Raw genomic sequence first — 22,514 nt, 5'->3', positions numbered from 1 at the left:
GGGTGAGGGTCCCGAGCAGCACATCAGCCCCCGCCACGTCAGCCAACCACGTACTGCCCAGAGCTGCACCCCTTATCACCAGAGCAGAGGCTTCTGACGTGAGGTCTCCTGCTGTGAGCGAGGCTGAGGCCCGTGGAGGTCAGAAGTCACAGCCCAGTCGCTCTGCTGCTGCCCCTTTGTTCCTCGTCCCTGTGGAGAGCGAGTGGCCACTCTGCCTTTGGTCCCGTGGCCAGGAGGCGGCTTGGGGCTGCAGCTCCAGACCTCACAGAGGAGACGGCCTCTCATCTTCACTCCACTCGGCTCTGGGTTCGCTTTGATAGGCAGGCTGCTTAGTCGGGGTGCAGGGATGCCCGCCTTCCCCATCGCCTCGCCACCCTCTCATCCCCCGCCACCAGCCACTCACACTTGCTGTGGACTTGTCTCCCTAACCGCCCCCCTCACGGCTCCGTTGAGGCACACCTGATGCCGCCCCCGTCTCTTTGATCTGTGTACTCGGGGCAGCTTTTCCGAGGCCCTGTCTGCTTGCTTTCCTCACTGATTTCTGTGCTCGTGGGACTGACCGGCAGCTCAGGGCAGCGGGGGTGTCCCACCTGGGTCCGAGGCTCCAGGCCAGTCCCCGGTGTGTGCAGACCCAGGCCTTCCCCAGGCCAAGGAGCCAGGATGGTGGCCCAAGGGAGGGTGACCCCGATCACAGCACCCCGAGGAGGCTCACTCTCCAAGCTCGTCGACCACAAACTTGGGGGTTTGCTAAGATCTGGGAGTGAGCATGTTTTCATGTTTGTTTCTCCTGCTTCTGTCTCTACCTTGAGCCTGGGGGCCACAGGGCAGAGGGGGCAGGTGGCTCCTTTGCTGCTGGCCACAGCAGGGTGCACCCAGCCTCACCCCGTCCCCCTGACACGGGCAGCCTGAGATGCCAGCATGGTGGGGAGCATGGCGCAGAGTGGGCATTTCCAGACTGCTCCGGCCTGGGCTCCGGGGCTGTTCGGGGAGGAGCTCGGATCTCCAGGCAGGCAGGCTCCTTTTGCCCTGAAGGAGGGAACAGTGCAGACGCTGTCCTTTTATCCTAGGCACTGTCAGCAGTGCCATGTCCCCTCTGGGCTCTCCCATTGCCTTAAGCTTTAAGTCACAGGACACTCAGGTCACATCAAAGCAGAGAGAGCAGGTGGAGACCCCCCCCCCGCCACCGGTGCCTGTCACCTACTGGCACAGACCAAGTACGGTGGCATCTCAGCTGTGCCCTGTCACTGTTCCCCTGGGGTGATCCCGATGGCGCCTCGTCGCTTCTCCATCCAGCCTCCGTGTGCACTGTCGGCAAGCCCGGCCTTGGCCGTGGGGCTGAAAGCACACAGGTACCCCAGTCCAGGCGGTGGACAGGCTGGCTTCCGGGCCCTCTGCTCCACCATCACGGCCACTCCAGATGGGCCTGGTGCAGCATCAGTCTCTGTGTTGTCCTGCTTGCTGGATTCTTCCCCAGTGTTGGCTCCTGGGGTGCCCTGCTCCTGGGGGTGCCACCATGGACCTTGACCTCATCCTTTGTGCAGGGGAGGCCACTGTCCTGTCCCCCTCACCGAAAGCCGTGCCACCATCTGCAGGAGCCCCCAGGGAGCTGGCACTCCTGAGCACATCCTGCCCGCTGGGTGGCCCACTGCAGCCAGGCCCCCAGCTCTACTCCCCAAAGCCACTGTGCAAAGAGCAGGGCTGAGCCCAGCACAGGCAGGAGTAGGAGGTGGAGGCCAGAGTCCAGTGCACCTGGGCTCCGGGCACAGTGCTCAGGTGGGCAGGTGACTCAGGGGCTCTGTGCCAGAATCATCCATGCAAGAAAAGAGGGTCAGTCAGCTGCCCTGTGTCTGTGCAGGAGGTTAAAGTGACATATCCTGTGGAGCATTCTAGGCGTTCCTGGCCGGCAGCACTAACGTGAGGCCATCATTGCAGCGAAGGGCCCAGCCTGCCCTGAGCCCTCTGTTTCCTCCGTGCGTGGCCGACCTTCACGCTGGGCCCGTCCCTCCCGAGCCTGTGTCCGGGGCCTCTGCCAGGGCCTCACCTGGACATTTCGTCCATCTGCGCAGCCGAGGGCCAGCGGCTGAGCGGCTGTTTTGTTTGGCCCTCACCATCTCCTGAGGCCTCTGTTGCGTTCTCTGCCTTTGAAGAGCCCGCTTGTTTGTGATCCCGGGCATGTGTGTGCTTGCAGGTGCCCTGGGCCTGTGCTTGGCCGCCACCTGCCTGCACCCATACTGGTATCTGCACCGCACCCATGAGAGAGCAGGAGCTCCGTGCTGGGCGGGGCCTCGGGGCAGGAGGCGGCTCCCTGCACCTGAAACTGGGCCAGGTTTGGCCCCTGAGTCACTGGATTAAGGTGTGGCCTGAATACTCCCCTGGCGTTTGGCTGCTGTCCACGCCCAGCTACCCGAGTGAAGAACCGAGGCAGGCAGTCCCATGCCACCTTTGGAGACTCGCCCTGTGGGACTTGGCTACCTCTTCTGGTTCCTGTAGATGCCGGCTGACTTTCCCACGACTGCCTCATGCTTAGAGGCACGGGGTGGCCCTTTCCTGCGTATGGGTCGCTGAAATGCAGGGGCCATGTGACCCCAGGGGCCTTTGAGCCTGTTGCCGGATAGTTTCCTTGGCAGAGGTAGTTCTGAGATGGTGCCACAGGCCATCCACCAAGTCGGGGGGCTGCCCACCAGGTTGGCTCCCGTGCTCCCGGTGAGGCCGGAAGGTTGTTGGGCTGCGTCACGGCCCCTTCCATGTCGTGCAGAGCTGTCAACACCTGGCCGGGGAGCCCGAGTGTGGCCCTGCCTTCCCTGCAGGTGGGTGACTGTCTGTCTCACGTCCACGTGCTGTCAGACCCTAACAGCAGGACCCACCTTTGACTGCTAGACCTGACAGACGCCACTTGGAGGACTTAATTACAGCCGCACAGTGGGAGCCAGGTCGATTTCACATCCCTGAGGGTCCCGACTCAGAGGCCCCACGTCACCCTACGCTGTGGTCCCATGATGGCCTGGCGTCCCCAGGCTGGCCTGGCGTGGACTCCTTCACCTCCTCTTCCCAGCTGATAACACCAGCAGCCCCCGCCATGGCACATGGAGGGGGTGTCCCTTAGCCCCTGGGAGAAGTGGCCGGCACACGGGCGGTCACCGGAGCCCCAGGAATAGGGTCCACGCTCTCCTGGCCTCCCTCAGGCCTCGAGCAGATCTTGACACCAGGCAGGTTTTTTGCAGAGTCGCGGCCCTCGTGTCCGGCTTTGGGTGGACACTAGACCGGTCAAAGCCTGGGGCTGAGCACAGGGTAAGAGGGCAATCTGGGTCCCCTCTCAGGGGCCCCTGCACTCACATGACTGCTGTGAAGGGCCAGGGGCTCCAGCGTGTCCACTTGGCCTGCCCTGATGAGAGCTTTATGGGGCAGGCTCGAGCCTTTGTCAGGAGGGATTAATAAACATCTTAATTGGATCTGCCTGCTCTCAGCGACTCTGGCCATAGCAGGAGAGACGGCTCAGGGTGTTTTCATGCTTCCTCGGTGGCCAAGGGCCCACTCCAGGGTGGGAACATCCATAGGGAACAGCGGTGTGTGGCTGTGGTGACCCCACACCCTCTGGCCTGGTTCCTGGGGGTCCTGCTTGGGAGGAGGGGAAGGGGGCCCCCAGCTGTGGTTCATTCTGAGCCTGGTTCTGGTGGTGAGGTGGGGCTGGCAGGGTCTGTGAGGACCGGGCCTGGGGCTTATTCCCACTGGGCGGGGGCATGTGACCTGACCGGGGTCCACAGCAGGAGGCTCGCCGAGGTCTTTTAAAGCCCATACTGCAGCAGCACGCCTGTGAGGGCTCTCCCACCACGGCCAGTCTGACTCGAGTGCCTGGGTGGCTGGAGGGCCCTGGGGGCCCCCAGTCCCGTGACCCCGCCGAGGCTCCCGTGAACTGAGGTCCCGCCGGCAGCGTGTGCTGTGTTCTCAGTGTGTCTGCAGCTCCCCGCCCCCAAGTGAGGGGCGGAGGAAGCGGTCCTTTGTTTATCCTCCAGCAGGGAGCCGGTGGCCCTGGAGCATCCCACACATGGCGGGGGGCCTGGTGGGCACAGGTGCCGGCTCGGGAGCCTCTGCAGCAGGTCTCCACCTGTTCCAAGGGGTGCTGGCCCCTGGGTCCCCGGCGTTGGCAGGAGAGCAGGTGTGTCAGAGGCACTGTGGATGCTCTGACCGCAGAGGCCTGCTTACCTGATGAACGGTCCTCAACGGGGCCTGTTCCTGTTTGTGTCTCGCATGATTTAGAGCGAGTGGATGCCTGAGAAACCGTCCCCAGGAGAGCTGATGTCCACTTGGACAGTTAATCGGGGGCATGAGCGGGCAGGTTAATGGGGGTCCTCATGGCACTTGGTGAGGATCGGAGCAGCGGTGCCTGCCCGGCCTGGGGCGCAGCCTCACGGGCTCTGTGACCCCTGGAGGGTGGCCGCCCTGGAGGAGGGTCATCCACGCACCTTCCAGCTCTGGCACTGGCCTGCCCGCCCTGCCGAGGTCCAGGTGGCCTCCTGTGGTCGGGGATTGTGGCCTTGGCCACTCATGTCCCTGCTCTGGGTGGGAATGTGGGAGGAAAACCCCTCCCTCTGTCCACACCCACGTTTCCCTGTCCCCTTGTGAGTCGCGTCAGGCAGGAGAAAAGACGGCATTTTGAAGCGCAGTGATGCTGGCGGTTGGAGGGTCTGTCGATGTGAGTTCCTGCCCCGCTGTCTCCCGGCAGCACGGCCAGCGTCTCGCAGCGTGCCCTTTCCTGCTGCTGGTGCGGGGACCCGGCTCAGCCAGCGCCTGCCCGGCCCATGGGCAGAGGACGCCAGGTTGACCCTAAGTCCCCGCCTCCCTGTCGCCCAGGCTCAGCCCACGCGCTCCACGGCCTCCTGTCGGCCAGTTCCTTGAAGCAGCCCTCCAGTCGGCCTGGGCGGCCAGCCTGGGAACCCCGAAGCCCCGAGTGTAACTGTGGATGCCTGAGAGCGTGTGGATTGGCCGAGGACACGTCCAAGTGCATATTTGGCTTCAGGAGGCCCGGGGCAGGCCTGAGCTTCTGAGATCTGATCAGACTCCCGGTGTGGCCGATGCCGGTCCAGGACCTGACCCGGAGCAGGTAGGGCAGAGGCTCAGGACAGGAAGGAGGCCAGCCCAGACGGTTGGGCCACGTGTGGTTGGTGCCTCCTCCACCTCGTTCCATGACACTCCGGTGCCTGAGTGTCCACTTTGGACACAGCACTGCTCCCGACACCGAGGGGCCGTGTGGTCTTGCTCTCCTTCAGAGCAGCAGTCAGGGAGGGTCACTGTCCGCTATCATCACCATGGCAACAGCCATCGATTTTTGTCCTGGTTATCCTTTTGGCCACTTGCCATTTTTTGCCATTTTGTAGGCAAGAGAAGAACCCTGCTTCTACCAGGGAGGACCTGGTGGCTTTGAGGCCAGCAGGGAGTATGGGGGGGGGTTGGTGGCTGATCCCAGAGGGGTCCCTCAGTGCTGTCTGAGCTCCGCATCCCATACCGCTGGCTCTCAAGGCCGACGCGACACCCCCGCAGCCCTTGGCTGTCTGTCTTCCCAGAACGCGAGAGCTCTATATTTGTGCCTTGTTCAGGCGTATGCTAATGAGCTCTCAGAGGCGCCTTTCCGCTCTGGAAGCCGCCAGAATAATTGAGCATTATGGATATTTGCTTCAGAAGGCTTCAGGAGGCAGCGGGCGCTCCCAGCCAAGTTTGAGCAGCTGACCCCTTGGCTCAAGAGCCCCTTGGCCACCAGCAGGGAATGGGAGCTCTGGCTCCTCCTGGAATGACAGATCCTCAAGAAACGAGTGTTTTGGCGCTCTCGGTGGCTGCCAGTGACCAAAAGGAACGCCATGACCACTTGGCAGTAATAGTGCGTCCTGCTCGTCAGGTTCAAGTCCAGCTCTGCGAAGACAGGGCTGGAGGTTCAGTCTCTAAAGGAAGGTCAGACACCTTCTCTGTGCCCCCAGCACCATCTGGGGCTGCTGTACCTGGGAGGAGGCGGAGAGCTCCTGCCCACCCCACTGCAGCACACGCCCGCACACGTCAGCCTCGTGGTCGCAGAGTCACGGCTGTGCTGGTCTCACCTCTGCGTCTCCTGGAGAGGTAGTCAGGGGTCTGGTGTCAGTGCCCAGGTGGGGTGAGGGCTCCCGGCAGGCCTGTGGCTGCTCTGGTCCTCACCATGGTCCCCCAAGCTCCACCCCTCACACTCTGTTGGGCTCCTCTAGTCGGGGGGAGGGTTGCTAAGGTGGCCCTGGCTGGACTTGATCAGGGAGCAGAGGGGCCGTCCTGGCACCCCTGCAGTCGTGCCTCGTGACCCCACCCAGATCATCCTTCATGTGACACCTGCACTGGTCAGTCGGCTTGTTACTGGTCAGTAACCGTGCAGACGTTCTGCTCTCAATTCCACCTGGGCCACAGCCTCCTGGCCACCCCAGCCTGGTGTTTCGGTGAACCCCAGCCCCTGCCTGACGTGGCGGTGCCGGTAGAGAAGGGCCACTCTCCCTTGGAGAGACCTGGCACTGTAACCCCAGGTCTGGAAGGACTTTGATCTTTGTGGTGCAGCCGACAGCCCTGGGCCACCCTGCCTTTTCAGACGGCTTCATTTCTAGCTGCATCGGGGCTTGGCTGCCCCCTGACGGGCCACGCAATTTTATCCCCAGGAGGGAGCAGTATCAGCCACTTTGGAGTTGGGGCGGGGCCTCGGGAGGTGGCTCCTGGCGGTGGAGGGACGGTAGGACCCTCCCCAACGCACGATAAGGCCGCTCCTGGGGACCCGTCTGGGCTGGGAATCTGGCTGGGGTGCTCATGTCCTGGGGTGATCTGGCTTGACGTCTACTAGGCGGGGGGCCAGCAGGTTACAGGGAGCCCTTAAGGATGAGCCGCGTGGGCAGGGACTTAGCGCTGGATGTTCCCATCCTTCCCACATGTTCTCAGATCCTGTCCTGGAAGGCTTATGCTCTGGGAGTGCCCAGGCAGCTGGGGAGCCGGGCTCTCATCAGCGTCCACCACATTTGTAATGCGCTGAAGACACCCCCTTCTCATAGCATCAGCTCCCCCGGCACCCTGACACTGTGCCTTCATGGGAGCCCGCCGGGCTCTTGTCCACAGAGCCCTGTGCAGTGTCCCATCTTCACGGCCAGGGTCAGAGACAGGCACGGCCCTCTCACAGTGGGAAGGACACAGGTGTGAGGATGGGGGTCGTGAGCAAGAGACCAAGCACTCGGGACCCCTGCCCAGGCCTGACTTTGGCATCAGGGACGAAGGGCATAGGCAGGGGAAGAAAGGGCACCAGTGGTGCCCTTGACCACACGTGGGTGGTACCCTCCTGCCGGCCGGGGCCCAGCTCCTCAGAAGGACGGAACAGGCATGTGGGCCGGGGGCTTTCCCTATCTTATTGCCCAGTTCCTGAACCTCTTCACCCACCATCCTCCTGCTTAAAGAAAGAGGGGGTGTGTGGCAGGACCGCTGGTGTCAAGGTGGAGTTGCACCCAGGTTCCTGGCTGTCCACTGTTACTGGCAGGGGCAAACACTTGCCCAGCTCTGGGGCAGGGACTGTGCCGTGTGCCTTGTCAGCCCAACCCCCTAATCAGGAGACACGTGGTCTTACTGATTTAATCCCGGGATGAGGTACAAACATGTACGCGTAACCCATGAGACAGTGAGGTCAGCCCAGGCAGGCCTGGAGCCCTTTCCCCGCAGATGCCTGGACTATCAGGCATCTGATATCAGGCATCAGGACTTGTCACCCCCAGGCGGCCCCCCGACAGGCATCCCCTGGCTGGTGGACGGGCACCAGGATGGAGGCTGGTCTCTGCCCTGGGGGGTGGTCCTGCTGTGTGGCAGTGGGTTTTGGAGGAGGCCCCTCCGTAGGTGGTGTTGGACTCCCCTCCCCACCTCCACACTTCCCACCCCAGCCAGGGCTCAGCCGCCTGTGCCTTGCAGAGATTGAAACTGCCCTCTGTGACCTCCCCCACCTCAGGTCCCCAGCTTCCTCCCGCTTCTTGGGTTAATCAGGTTTTAGAAGTTTCACCGGGTTGCCCTCTGGACACTGATCTCGGGGGTGATGCTTCGCTGTGGGGGTCACAGTGCTCTGGGGGACCTGGCCCTCCATGCAGCTGTGCCCAGCCCCGGGGTCCGGCAGCCGGGTCCTTACCCTCTTCATCCCGTGCTGTTGTTCACTCTTGCTGGGGGTCAGCTCAGGCCGCTGGCTGTCTTCATGAGAACCATCTCAAAGCAGGCTTTCTCGGGTCTGTGTTGCTTTGGCAAAAATGTGTTCTTTTTTAAGCCTAAATGGGTGATAACTCATCTTCTCCTGAAATCCTGTCCTCGCTCCTTTGGGATCAGGAATCTAGCATTATGGCCCAGGAGGGGCCCTCAGGTGGAGTCTGGTCCACCCTCGGCTCATAGAACAAGGTGGGGAGCTGCACAGATCTGCCGGGCGCCGGCCTGTGAGCGGCTAGACTCTGGGGCCTGAGCCCCGCTCCCACCCCGGCTTGTTCCCAGTCTCCCAGATCCACGCTCCCTCTCAGCTTCTTGTCATTTGCAGATTATAAGAACATGTGTTTTTTTCTGCAAAAAAAAAAAAAGAAAGAAAAAACCAGAAAAGCAGCCTGAGCCTTTAAAAATGTCAGCATTGTGAGAGATGCAACTCGAGAGGACTCTTCTGGATTAAAGAGGCTGAAGACTCCCGACTCCACAGAGGAAAGATAAGAATTCTGGTGCCGCTGAAGGTTAAGTCCTCATAACCCACGATTAAGCCTGTTTATGACTTACTTGTTCCAGATGCTCACAGAGCAGCATTTAGATAAACAGTACGCTGACTTATTGAGAGAGAGAGTGAGAGAGAGATACAGAGACAGAGAGAGACAGAGACAGAGAGAGACCTGAAGAGCCGCGCGTGAGGTCCAGGGTTGGGGAGCAGCTCACAGGCGGCGGTGAGTTGGGGCACCCAGGCCCCGAGGTGCGAGTGCTGAAGGAAGAGGGTCTGTGTCGGTGGCCGCTGTCCTTGGGTCGGGATGGCCGTGGGCCTGTGCACACAAGTCCGTGCTATCCAGGTGCAGAAGCTGACATGCTGGCCATGCCGTGATGTTCACTACTGTCTCAGGTGGTCCGCCAAAAAGTGTGTGCACGGCTACCTAGGTGCATGTGTCGGAAAGAGAGCCGGGGAACCTGGTGAGGGGTGAGCGGGTACCCGCTCTGTTATTTTGGCCGCTTTCGGGAGGTTTGGAGATTGGGCTGAGAGGAGAGTGTCTGTCTTCTAAGCGCTGATAAGAACAAATTCACGGCCCCTTTGATCTCCGGGCCATGGATGGAATCCTCTGGGTGTGGCTGTAGATCCGGCCTCCAGCCACACTCAGGTCCCCTGTGTCAGTATTCAGTGCCCTGGGGGACCGCCTGGTGCCTTGTGGAGCTCAGGTAGGAGGTGGGGCTACACCTGTGCTGGTCTGGGGCTCGAGAATCAGTGAGATGAGGCTCCCTGCCAGACCTCCCCACCGTCTCTGTGCTATCTGCAGCCACAGGCATCCTCGTCCTCCCGGCCTTCGGGCGGCCCTCCTTCCCGACCTGCCTGGCCCACTTGCCCCTCACTCTTCCTCGTTCCTCACTGGCCCACGTTTTGTCTGCCTCTCCCAGGAAAGAATGCAGGCACCACAGAGGCAGGGCCTCTGGTTAACTGTCTCACCTGGAGCGGCACCTGCACGGAGCAGGTGCTCACAGAGCAGTCGTCAGTGTGGTGACGATGAAGGTGAACGAGTGCCCCAGGCTGCGAGCGGGTCACCTTTATCTCAGTAACAGCTCTCACATGAAGACACCAACCTGCAATTTCTCGAGTCGGTCCCTTTTAAAAATCTGGTACCTGTAATTTTCTCTAGTCTTCTGGAATCTTTTATCTTTTCCCAAAGAGCCCAGTTTGGGGAAACACTTGAATGTTTCTGAGATCTGAGATGTCAGTGGTGGGTCCTACGTCCCCGAACACGTGTAAATCGACTGCTCCTCCAAACCGTCTACAAGTTCTGAGAGCACCCGGGGTGGGTGGCTGATCCTTCTCTGTCGTCTCCTAATAGGACGGGGCCATATCACAGCAGGGTGCTGCCCTGCTCGAGTCCTGACCTTGCCTGGAGCTCCAAGCGAGAGCAGCTCCGCCCCCTTCCCCTCCTGTGAGCTGTGGTCCTGCCAACACTGCTCTGTTGAGAGGCTGCCCCACTGCCATCCTCCCGGGTGTGGGGCCTTCCTGCACCTGGGCCTCCCCCTCCTCAGCTGTGCCCTGCACCTTCCAGCTTATCGCCCCGGCCCCTCTGTGCTGACGGGGTCTCTAGTTTCTGCCTTTTTCTCCCCTCAGTGGGTGCCTTCGGTCACCAGGTGCTGGCCAGCACTCACACTGGCCAGTGCCAGGCCCCTCCACCTTGTCCTTGTACTGAGGTTCTTGCCAGGGGCTGTGAACATTTTTGAGAGTCTGTTGGGACTTTTTTCATATCGGTGGTGAAATAAAACACTTAAGGAAAAGAAGCAGAGCGACTGAGCCGTGGTGCTCGCTCTGGCTCACGATCCCAAGGTTTGGCAGAAGCCAGTTCCTGCTGGGGGTGGCCAGCGGGGGCAGAGGGTCCCCCGCAGACAGCCCCCAACCTCCCCACTCAGCTGGGAAGCGAGAGGGTTGCTGAGTCACCCAGACTTGCTAGAGAGGCGGGCTCCTCGTTGTGGAATCAATTCCTATTCCTATCTGCAGCCTCATCTTCCCGGGGGGGTTGGACTAGCCTGGAGCAGGGAGCGGTCCCCTCCGAGATGGCAGTGGGCGCCTGGAGGGGCGCTGACCCTGGCTCCCTCCTGGCAGTGGAGGGCTCGGTCTGGCTCTGGAGGAACCTGGGAGGGCTTGGCAGCTCTGAGGCTCCAGCCCCCCACGTGGTCACAGTACTGGCTGGAAGCTCCCCTTTTACTCACCTCCCCCCAGGGTCTGCTGGCTAGTGGACTCTTGCTCTAAGCCGATGGGAAAAAACCTCAAAAATCATATTGCAAAGATTGTGTACGAAAAGAATTCAGAGTTATTATAAAATAAAACTGCTTCCTAAGGAGAGCTGATTATCACAACAGCCAGCACTATTTGTAACGGCCTGGAAGTGGAAACGCCCAAATGTCCACCGATGGACATCATGGGTGACTGGATAAACAAAATGCGGCTCATTCCCTGGAATGTCATCCAGCTGGGAAAGGAATGAAGCACTGCCACATTGCCACGTGGTGAGCCTCAAAAATCAAAAACATGCTCGGTGAGGAAGCCAGACACAAAGGCCTGTGTCACGGGATCCCACTGATACTAAACGCCCGCAACAGGGAGATCTGTACAGACAGTAGATTAGTGGTTGCCCAAGGCTGGAGGGAAAGGGGAGTGACTGCTGATGGGGACAGGTTTCTGGAGTGACGAGAACGTTCTGGAATTAGGAGTGGTGGATGCTCCTTGAGGACAGAGTGGCCTGTGAGGGGCTACACAGGCCTGGGCCTCAGCCCTCCCTGTCCAGCCACCCCAGCTCCAGTGTTGTGTCCTTGTTGGGGGCCCTGTCTCTGCTGGAAGGCTGGACCAGTTCTTTCTGCCCCTGCCACCAAGGGCAAGGCCACCACCCTGGGGGACAAGGGCACACCCTGGCTCCCAAGGCCGCACAGCCTCTCTTCGGGGGCACACGCTCCGTCTGCAGGATGCTCAGGCTCCCAGGCCGCAGTCGTGCAGAGCAAAGGTGGTGGCGGCTGTCCCGACGTTGTGCTGTCTTAGCCACACCAGACAGAACCAGCCTGTGTCCGGCCAGACTGTGTTGGAGGGGAGGGAGGTGAACAGCACGTCGCCTATGTCGGTGAGGAAGCGCAGCATGTGCCGACGTGTGCGTGTGTGTGTGTGTGTGTGTGTGTGTGTGTGTGTGTGTGCGCGCGTGTGTGCATATGTGTGTGTGTGTGCGCGCGCTCGCTGCCCCAGCCCCTTCCCTGGGGGAGGGGAGTTGCCATGTGTACCGAGTTCCACTCTTAACCCAAAGACACAAGGCTGGTGTTAAAGGTTACCAACAGTACCAGGAACTTTTACACTCAGAGCTGAAGGGTGTGCAGCCGGAGGTGACTCACTGCTGAGCTGGCTGCCTCCTCACAGGGTAAACACTGGGTGGGAGGGCGTCGCCTCATTCTCAGATGCCTGTGTTTCTGTCGGTGGTTTTGTCCTGGATGAAGCCTCATGGCACCCAAGTGTGCCCTCTCCTGTCCCTGCTCCCAAACCCTCCTCAGTGCCAGGTGGCCTGCCTGCTCCCCTCCTGTGGCGCCCTGGGGCCTGGCCACCTGCCTGCCTCCCCCTCTGTTCACACTCCTCGAGACCCTGGCGGCCCCATCGGTGGTGACAGCCGATTACCCTGCTCCCCCGCTCTTTGGCAAGGCTGGGTCTGGGCTCTATTTTAAACCTGGTTTTTCGAGTTTAGGGCCCACCTGTGCTGTGGACCGAGACCTGGGTTCCCAGATGAGGCCTGGTAGAAAGCCCGGTGGCCTCCTCCTCCACGTATGGGGTGGGCCTGGGAAGGTGTCCCCACCTCGTGCTGGCCTTTGAGCCCAGAGAAGCGGGGAGGCTCTGGCCGGCCCCATGGCTCCAAGGACCTTCACTCGCCCGCCTCCCAGGACCCGGAAGGGACCTGGGTGAGAGGACGAGAGAGTGTCCGTGCCAATGCCTGAGGCCCCCCGCATTCCTGGGAAGCCTAGTTCGGGGCACAGCCTCATCCCCGGGCAGGGGTGACCGCCCCCTGCAGCTGGCCCAGTGCCCCCACAGTGCTCCAGGGTCCATATGCTCACACAACCATCATGTACACATGGCTTCCTGCAGCTGCTTGTATAATGCACCTTAAAAATCCCCGTGTGGACCGGCTTGTGGCAGCCACTGGCTTGCAGCTCAGAGCATGTGCCCACTCCCCGCTGCGTGCGCAGGGACACAGGCGGAGGCTCCGGTGGGCGGAGGCGATGCGGTGCAGTGTCCAGAATTCTCAAGAAGCTTCACACACTCTTCTTGGCAACAGGAATTCTTTATCTAAAGGACTTGGTATTTGTTGTTGTTATTTTTCAAATGTTTTCCTTCAACTAGTTTTGTGTGGCCGTTCAAGGAAATACATGTGTTCAGTTTGATCCGGACACTAATTTACGATTCTGGGGCCTCAAGCGTGACCAACGGTGCCACTTGCTCTGTGTCTTATTTATGGACTTCATGTCCCTTGAGAGAGCCCACAGGGCCAGAGGGTGACCTGTGGGTCTGGCTTTCCTGTGCGTGCCACCCTTGACACACAGGACAGCATCCCCTCCAAGCATATCGGATCTGGGGATGCTGAAGGGCCATGGCGGTGCCGGGAGCCTCTTCCCACTCGGGAGCTGCGGGTCTGAGCAGGTCAGGTCAGGGTGGTGGCAGCCTGGCCTTGTCCCCTGGGCTGCCTGCTTGTATTTGTCCTGGTGGTTCCTTTTCAGCCAAGGACGGGGACCAGGCACCTTCTGTCCCCTGTTGTCCTCGGCCAGTTCCCTGACTCATAGACTGCCCCCTGGGGTCGGGATGGGGTAGAAGTGGGGTCAGGGCCAGGAGAGGATGAGTGAGACTCACATCCCATCCTGCTGGGGCTGCTCAGCCGCAGCTCAGCCCTCAGTGTATGGTTGGTTGACCATCGACCATGCTGCCCCCAGGCAGCCACGGTGGGGGCGGGGCCTTCTTGTCCCCAGGTGCCGCCCCTCCCTGCCCCGCCGCACCCAACAGCACTGTCAGGCCTGAGGTCAGGCTGCCATTTGGAGCCTGAGTGGAAAGTAACTTCCAGGGACTCTGGGCCCCCGACAGGCCTGCCCCTGTGCCCTGGTGCTGGTGTCCGTGGCCCTGCCAGCATGCGTGGTGCTCAGTAAATGTTTATCACTGTGGATTAGGGGATTTGTGCATCGGGAGCTCTGGTGTCTGCCCCTGCTCATGCATCTCCCGGCTCCGTCCTCTCCCTCCCGGCTCGTGGACAAGCATGGTCCTAGAGGCAGACCTGTGTGGACCGGCTCTGATCCCTGTGGCCCACCCAATCACAGCCCGGTCACTTAGCTTCCTGGAGCCGCGTGTCCACGGGGCCATAGCAGCACCCCAGGGCTGCGGGGAGAGAGAATGGAGACTGAGGCTCACATATACAGCCACACGTGTACCCACTCAACACCCACGCACAACACAGCCACACACGCTCACACCCACACCCCCTGCATCCATGCACGCACTCATCCCCATGCACACCCTGTGCACCCACACGCACACACGTGTACACTCTGGTACACACATGCCCTCCCCCACTCGCACCCACACAGACCCTACCCACTCACGCTCACACAGCGTGGCACTGGCCCTGACCGCGAACATCCTTCGAAGCCTCAGGCTGGGCCTGGGAGTCTTCCTCTCTCTGCAGTAGCTGTAAGCAACTTGGTGCCTTAGGTGCCAGCCTGGGCCCCCCAGGGGTCTGTGCTTCCTCATGTGGTGCCTGGGAAGGGGCCTTCGCACTGTCGGCACAGGCAGCCTGCTGGACACTCAGCCCAGGGTCCAGCAAACCACAACTATGTGTGGTCTGACCCCATCCTGAGGGGACCCACCAGCATGCCTGTGTCTCCTTTTCTTTTTTTTTTTTTGGCCACACCCCATGGCTTGTAGGATCTTAGTTCCCCAATCAGGGATCGAACCTGCACCCTCAGCAGTGAGCATGGAGTCCTAACCATTGTGCCGCCAGGGAACTCGCCCCACCTTGTCTCCTGACAGGGACACGCGGTTGGCTTTGCAGGGCCTAGCCCCTGGCACGCCGTGGCTCCTCCCAGCTGACAGGTGGCCCTTGGGGCTCCTTCGGAAGCACTCTTCTCCCCTCCTCCTCCTCCCTCGACAGAAGTCTGTGCATCCGAGGCGAAGCCAGGCCTTTGGGCACTCAGCCCAGCAGCGCACTGAGAGTCGGAACTCAGACGGGGGCGGGGCACCCGCTGGCTGGAGAGGCCACCCTCGCGTGCACTCCAGCAACAGAGAGTGACCCTGGGAGGCAGGGCCCGGGGCCTGCCAGCGGAGGCCAGCACTGCGGCCATTTAACAGCCCACTGACCTTGGGCAGCCTGCCTCAAGGATTGGCGATCTGTCCCTAAGGCTTCTGCCTGTGGTGATCACCGTGCTCTGTGGTCATCAGGGCCACAAGAGCACCAGCAGCTGACCGAACGGCCCGATGACCAGGAGCTGGCCGTCCCCAGAACCCAGCTGTGCTTCTGGGAGGGCAAGCGACCCCAGGGGATCGTCTACGTGCTGTCCTTGTGACCTTGGAGGGTGGGCAGCGTCACCCCATTAGGGCAGGGGCCACAGGAATTGTTCTGCTTTCTGGCTGGCCTCGTGGGGACCAGAGGTGCTCATTGCGGCTGCCCCCAAAAGGATCCTCTGGGTCACGTGACCCCTGAGTGGCCTGGGTGTGAGCAGGGGAGGGTCGTCCTGGTGTGAGCAGCACCTTGGGACAGGGTTAGTCAGCAGGTGACTGCCCCCGAGGGCGGGGACGGGCCCTCCTCCACGTGGCCACAGCGCGGTTAGTGCCCGCGCCGGCACGGCTGCTTAGCAAATACTCGCCAGTGAATGAATGGAGCTCACACTGCCTGTTCCAGACCCACCCTCTGCAGAGGAGGAAGTGAGCCATTTGTGCAAGGAGGTCCTTCACGCTGCCCCTGTGGGTGTGGGCAGTGGCCCCGAGGGTCTTCGGAGGCAGGTGCCATGAGTGCCCCAGCTCGGAGCTTCTGTTCCACAGTGTTGATTTGGGGTGGGTGTCGGGACTCTGCTGACCATGACGTGTCTTGGGCCATGGGGTCCCTCCTTTCACGGCCACCCTCCTTCCACGCCATGTCCTGGGACGCACAGGGGCTACATGTTGTGGCTACCTCTGCCTGGGCCCGAGGTAGGTGGGCCGCTGGTGGTTGGCGCCTGTGAGAGGAGATGCATGTGCTCACAGGGTCGCACGCAGGGTTGAAACCTGCAAACGTAGGGTCTCCGGTCTTCTTACCTCTGCCGTGAATCTCAGATCCAGTGCAGATGCCTGAGGCCCCCAAACCCCCAGAGACACCAAGCCACTGTGTATCCTTGTCATTCTAGAATTTCCCATCTCCTCTTGGCGGCATCACCTGGAGAGGCACTCCTCCCCCTGCCCCCAGCACACCCCTGCCCGCCGGTCCCCAGACCACAGCAACCCCAGTGCCTGGCCCACTGGTACCTGCTCCCCAGCCATGGAGGGAGTGATAAGACAGTGATTCTGAGTAGCTCACTTTCCTCCTGCTTTTCTCTCCTGCCATCTGCCTCCCAGGGGACGTTCTCTTCCAGATGGCCGAAGTCCACAGGCAGATTCAAAATCAATTGGAAGAAATGGTGAGTCCCAGCCTCCCAGTGCGACCCCCGGGGAGGGAGGGGCAGATGCAGGTGAGCAGGCGCTATCAGAGGCGAGGGGAAGAGCCGGGCATGTGCTGTGGCCATGCATCCGCTAGGGAAGTATGTGCCTTCCTGTGGTCATACCCAGAGAGGTGGGGGTGTCCCCAGGGCCTGAGAGAGAAGTCACACACCAGGGATGTGACCACCATGGGGGCTGAGGATATACAGACGGACCTGGAAGAAAAGGACACGGGCAAGATGGGGTGTCATTCTCAGCTGGCCGCAGGGCCACATGGGGACACATCTCGAGTGGTGGCCTGGGGAAGCACAGGTGCACCGAGACTGTAGGTCCTGCCAGGACCTAGCAGGTCTACGGCTCGTGTCAGCTTATGCCTATGTTACCCACCAGCACGGGAGAGCAGGGACAGTGGGGAGGCGGTCTCTGTCTCCCCGAGGGAAGCGGAGCCTCCATGCCTGTCGAAGGCCAGGCTTCAGTTCAGCACTCACTCCCGGGGCCGCCTGGCCCCGTGGGGCCCACCTGTCGCTGCGGGGTCATCGGCTCATGGATCAGACAAGCTCCTCTCGCCCATTGGGGTGCCCAGCGTCCCAGGTGCCATGGTCGTGGTGACCGCCCCCCCTCTCCCGGGGCAGCCACACGTCGGAGCTGACGGCTGTTTTCTCTCCATGTCCAGCTGAAGTCTTTTCACAACGAGCTGCTAACGCAGCTGGAGCAGAAGGTGGAGCTGGACTCCAGGTACCTGAGCGTAAGTAGCCCCCACCCTGTACCTGCTGGTCACCCTGAGCTGCTTGGGCTCTGCTGTGTGTGAATCCTTCCCTGTCTGAACGGTTTTCATCTTCCTGTGAGCTCTCCATCCTGTGGGTTTCCTGCAGCTCCTCTGACATTCATGCCCATTTGAAACTAAATGTGACCCCATGAGTGGGCTCTTGCGTCTGATGCCCCACATGCCAGGTTCCACTACCCCCGCCTCTCGGCCGCTTTTTGTAAAAACGATGTGAGGCAGCCGCCCTGTGGAACCTGTGTGAACTCCTCTGACCCGCTGTCGTTTCCTGGAGTTCTTCATGCCCTGACCCTGCCCTGTCACCTCTCCCAGGTTGACAAGAAGGGCGAGGGGCTGGGCTCTGTCGGTGTTCATTACATGATTTGACCTGAGGCACTTCCGGCCCTGCGGTGGGAGAGAGCGAGGCTCGGTGGGAGAGAGGGAGGCTGGCTGGTTTTCCCAGCCCTGATCTTTGCCTCCAGGGTGGGCAGAGCTGAGGCCTCAGGTTTGCAGCTGCACAATTCCTGCCGTCCACAGGGTCGGGGCCGCTGTGGCCCAGTTGAGAGCGGGAGGGGCGCACCAGCTCATTGCCCGTGGTTTTGTTGTTTGAATCTCAGGCTGCGCTGAAGAAATACCAGACGGAGCAAAGGAGCAAAGGTGATGCACTGGACAAGTGCCAGGCCGAGCTGAAGAAACTCCGCAAGAAGAGCCAAGGGAGCAAAAACCCCCAGAAGTACTCGGACAAGGAGCTGCAGGTGGGACTCGGCCGCCGCGTGCTGGGGGCTCTGCCTGGGGACACAGGAGTGTTGGGTCCCCGGTTATGGTTTTGGGACTTCTCGGGCCTTTTAGTGAGCGGTGAAGGGCAGGCGCTCTTGTCTCTCCCCAGCACTCACCCTTCTTGGTTTCGGGGGGCGAGGCTGATCCCTCCTGATGAAACTGGGCAGAGCCAGGCTCCGCTCTCCTGGGGGATTTTGGGTGGTTGGGTGCCCGGCATCCCGGAGCCAGCAGGACAGCAGTCCCATCCTGTAGCCTCGGTGGGTGCCAGAGGGCTCTCCACCGAAGGAGCAGAACCCAGACGGAATCTTCCTGCCTGTTGCTCTGATTCCTACCTCGGCCAGAGATCCCAGACCGTTACTCTGACTGCCTTGTGAATGCCTGCTCCCAGCACAGACCCAGAGACCCCGGGGCAGGGAGATGCTGGCTGGTCCAGCATCTCAGTGACCCTGCAGCGTGAGGCAGGTGGCATTGCAGGGCACGGGAGGGGCAGCCCTGGTTGTAGGCGTTACGTGCTGGGGTGAGGGGCAAGGATTTAGGACAGCGTGGCCTGTGACGGGCACGGCCCTGATACACCTGATTCACCAGAACCCTGCAGCCGGTTGACACAGATCGGGCCCAGACGCTGCTCTCCAAGGTCGCACGTCTCAGATAAGGAGGAACAGGATAGCCCCCAGTGGTCGGCAGTGGACGCTTCCCCTGGGCACAGGCATGGGGGTGACCCCTGGGGTGAACCCCTCACCTCCTGAAGCCCCACCCTTCCTGCCAGTGATCAGGGCAGTGAGCCTGGGGGCACTGCCTGGGGCCCTCTGTGCATGGTGCACGCGCATGCCCCATGGTGCCCACACCGCTGCCCGCAAGCACCTCTGGAGCACGCCAGGGCCAAGAGGCCGGTCCTGCCCACTTGAGTGCGGTATAGACGAGCAGGCCTCCTGCTCCCCCGGGGCGGCCCGGCCTCTGCGTCCCTCTGTGCCTGGGGCACCCAGTGGAGAGGATGAGGGGCGCAGCGGCAGCTGAGAACCGCAACCCGCTGTGTGGGAAGCAGCCGCCAGTCTCCTGCAGCCCCTTACTCAGGTGTGTTCCTCACGTAGTCGCAGTGACTCAACTCCCGCTTCTCTGTAGCATCCCTTCCCCAAGTCAGACGCGTTTCCCCACACCCACAGTCTCGTGACCATCGTCTCAAAAGACCGTCTGTAATCCGTCACCACCTCGAGGCCTCCCCTCCCCGCAGCGAGAGCGCTGCTGCAGGGAACCCTCCCGAGTCACCCCCGCCCGGAATGTGCTCCTGGGAGAGGGTCATGAGGTCGGGGCTGGAAAGACACCTGCACTGGTGTGTGTCCGTTTTTCTGTTCTGTCCCATCCTTGACGTGTTTTGCCATTTTGTTTCCTGAAAACCTTGCCCCGCTGCCTGGGAGGGCAGTGGCCCCCTCAGCGCCCTATCTGAGGGAACCCTGGGGACTGGTTTGGAGGCCTGGTGACAGGGACAGGAGGCTGGCTTTCCAGGGCTTCAGCCTCTGCACCCCCCGCTCCTTAAGGTGCTTTTTTTTTTTGGTGACAGCTTGATCAAGAGGTAATTCACATACCATGTAACTCACCCGTTTGATTTTGAGTACGTTCACATAGCGTTGTGTAACTGTCACCACAGTCCATTTTAGAATGTTGTCACGGCCCCAGAAAGAAAGCCCGTCTTCACCGGTCCCTCCCCGCCCCCCGGCGGCATGACCGGGATCAGACGACACGTGACCTGCGTCTGGCTTCTTGCCCTCGGCGTGATGTTTTTGAGGTTCGTCCACGTTGTGTGTGTCAGTGCTTCGTTCCTTTTTATCATCATGCACCCGTGCTTCATTCCCCTTTACGGCCATGGACTTGGAGGCTCCGTCCTGTGCCGAGGCCCTCTCCCTGGACGAGCTGGTGCTGCTGTGGCCAGCTTACTGAGAGCCGTCAGAAGGGACCGTGTCCCGGCCGGTGCGTCCTGTGGCTGGGAGAGGACAGGCCGGGCAGACGTCAGTGCGTGTGGGCTGCCGTTATCCATGGTGTTCACTCCTACATGACTCGGAGCCACATGGGCCTGGGTCATCGTGGCTCTGCTGCCTGTGGTTCCCAGTGGCCCACTCCCCTTGCCCCAGAGCCCCTGCCACCCACTGCAAGACCTCTCTCTTCTGGAGAGCCCTGACTGCTCCACTCTGGAGTCTGGGCCTGCAGGGCCGAGAGGGTGGGATCTGCTCCCCAAGCCACGCAGGGCCAGGGGGACACAGCACGGGCTCTGCAAACCTTAGTCTTTCCGTACGGGCAGTTGGGTGGTGGTTCTCTCCTTGCGGGGGGTCTCCCAGCAGTTCCCCAGCTTGGTGAGGCCGGCCATGTCCAGCCTGGCCTCCTGGGACCTGGGAGACATCCAGTGCTGACCTTTCTTCCCATGTCCAAGGGTCACCCCACAACTGAGGCTCCCCTCTGCCCTGTCTCCTCAGCACAGCCCTGCTGCCCCCGCTGAGGCCCAGTCCCCTCCCGGTATCTCCCCTGAGGCTCTCGCTCAGGGGCCTCCTCTTCATCCCCCTGTGGCCTGTCCCCGCCTGGGCATAGCCATGAGGCCCTGGCCGTTGGGTTTGGATCCCAGCTGTGCCCCGTGTGCACTGGCCGTGTGGTCACGGTGAGCTCCATGTCCTCTTGCGGTTTCCCCGCTTCGGAGGGGTGTACCTCGGCCTTCCTCCCATCTCAGAGCAGGAAGGGCCCTGGGGCCTGAGCAAAGCGAGGTCACCCCTCCCCGTTCTGTGCACTTCCTCGGTTTCCCTCGTCTTTCCCAGACCCACCCCACCCCCCTCTCTACCTGCCCCTTAGCCTCCTGAGGGTGTTACTGCAGTGGTTCTCCCCCAGTAATCGAGTTCCTCCCAGGGAGGGCTGGGGGCTGTGTTCCACGCTGTCCCTCTCGCCGTCCAGCCCAGGCTGCTGACGCGGTGATAGGTGGCATGTGATGTTATTCCGGTTGTGGTTGTCTTTCCAGCGACAGTCCAGCCAGTGTGTTTTTTGTTCCCTGGTGGCGCTGAACCTGAGAGGCCAGGCTGGGGCACCCTCAGAGTCCCTCATCCCGCGTCTGTGCCGGAGGGGGTGGGTGCCCAGTGTGCTGTGAGACCGTGGAAGGCATGCTGGCCGCCTGTCCCGTGGACGGTTCTGGCCTACCTGGTGGCCTTGTGGAGGTGCCCAGCCCACCTGGGCATGTGAGGGTCCTTTGGCACCTGGGTCTGTCTGTTCCTTCTGGTTCTTGGAACCTTTGCAGACTGGCCAGGAGCCAGGGCCTGATGTCTGCTTTGAGGTGTGGCTGCTGGGGGCTGGGAGGGCCTTAGGCACCTTTTGGTGTGACAGCCCCTCCCCTCCCCACTGTTTCCCCTAGAGGAAATGCCTGGGCAGGGCAGGTGTGTTGAGCCGGCCCTGCCCCTCGCCTTGGCTGAGGTCCTGCTAGTCACAGGAAATGGTCTGTTTAAGACCCTCTTTTTTTTTTTTTAATTTATTTTTGGCTGTGTTGGGCCTTCGTTGCTGCACCCAGGCTTTCTCTAGTTGCGGCGAGTGGGGGCTACTCTTCGTTGCGGTGCGTGGGCTTCTCATTGCGGTGGCTTCTCTTGTTGTGGAGCATGGGCTCTAGGCGCACAGGCTTCGGTAGTTGTGGCACTTGGGCTCGGTAGTTGTGGCTTGCAGGCTTTAGAGCTCGGGCTCAGTCGTTGTGGCGCACAGGCTTAGTTGCTCCGCGGCATGTGGGATCTTCCCAGGCCAGGGATCGAACCCATGTCCCCTGCATTGGCAGGCGGGTTCTTTAACCACTGTGCCACCAGGGAAGCCCAAGACACTTTCCCTGAGGAAGAGCCGGACTCTGTTCTCCCTGTCTCCATTTCGTAGAACGGCCGACACCCCAGCTCTCACGCAATCCACTCCTGTAGTGGATCAGCCGTGGGGGCAGCTCTGTCAGTCCAGACTGTAGTTCATGGCCCTGCCCTGGAGAGCTTGGCCTCGCCTGGACCCACAGGACATCCTGGCCACTAGACCTGCTTACTCCAAGCAGATGCTGTCTGCTTGCACGCTGTCACCAAGTGGGGGCAGGATTCCAGACTCTTTGGGCCCCTGGGGAGGTGGGGAAGGACCCCAGGCACCTGTGCCCCCCCCCGCCCCCTTGAAGCCCCCTCTGTATCCCCAGGGTCTCCACTCTGGGGACCTTCACCGGGGCCTGGGTCACATGTAGCCCAGTGGGCAGTATGTGTAGGTGGGTGTGGGCCTGGGCCCCACAGCTGGCACAGGGGCCACACCTGGGCGTCCCCGAGCCACAGAAGCCCCTGGGCTGACGTGAGCTGCGGCGCCTCTTCGTAGAGGAGGTGGGACCCCAGACCGACGGAGCCCATGCAGCTCTGTTTTCTAGGTACGGGGGCTCCCACAAGTGGATGCAGGTGTGGGCTGACTCAGTGGTCCCAGGGTGGGTGGACTTCCTTGGGTCAATCCCTGGGGTCACCTGTGAGCCTTCTGGCGCCCCTGGTCCATGTGTTTTCCCTCCCTGACTGGAGCTCAGTGTGGGCAGGATGCTCGCCTGGGAGGGTAGAGAGGCCC

The 22,514-nt window shown here is 61.3% G+C and overlaps 1 protein-coding gene across 3 annotated transcripts in view; it reads left to right on the top strand.

The window, feature by feature from the left end:
- The window catches only part of BAIAP2 (BAI1 associated protein 2), a 70,299-nt gene that overhangs the window by 24,760 nt on the left and 23,025 nt on the right, over positions 1-22,514 (top strand). For all 3 annotated transcript variants that reach the window (XM_029212036.1, XM_029212040.1, XM_029212037.1), the window contains exons 4-6: positions 16,319-16,380; positions 17,073-17,144; positions 17,777-17,914. In XM_029212036.1, the coding sequence (XP_029067869.1) occupies positions 16,319-16,380; positions 17,073-17,144; positions 17,777-17,914 (272 nt within the window). The remainder of the gene's footprint in view (positions 1-16,318; positions 16,381-17,072; positions 17,145-17,776; positions 17,915-22,514) is intronic.

The sequence above is a fragment of the Monodon monoceros genome, unplaced genomic scaffold (genome assembly GCF_005190385.1).
Source record: "Monodon monoceros isolate NGI ecotype Baffin Bay Population unplaced genomic scaffold, NGI_Narwhal_1 Super_Scaffold_9, whole genome shotgun sequence".
Classification (NCBI taxonomy): Eukaryota; Metazoa; Chordata; class Mammalia; order Artiodactyla; family Monodontidae; genus Monodon; species Monodon monoceros.
Note: the sequence above shows the minus strand (reverse complement) of the source record. Positions and strands in the feature narration are given on the sequence as shown.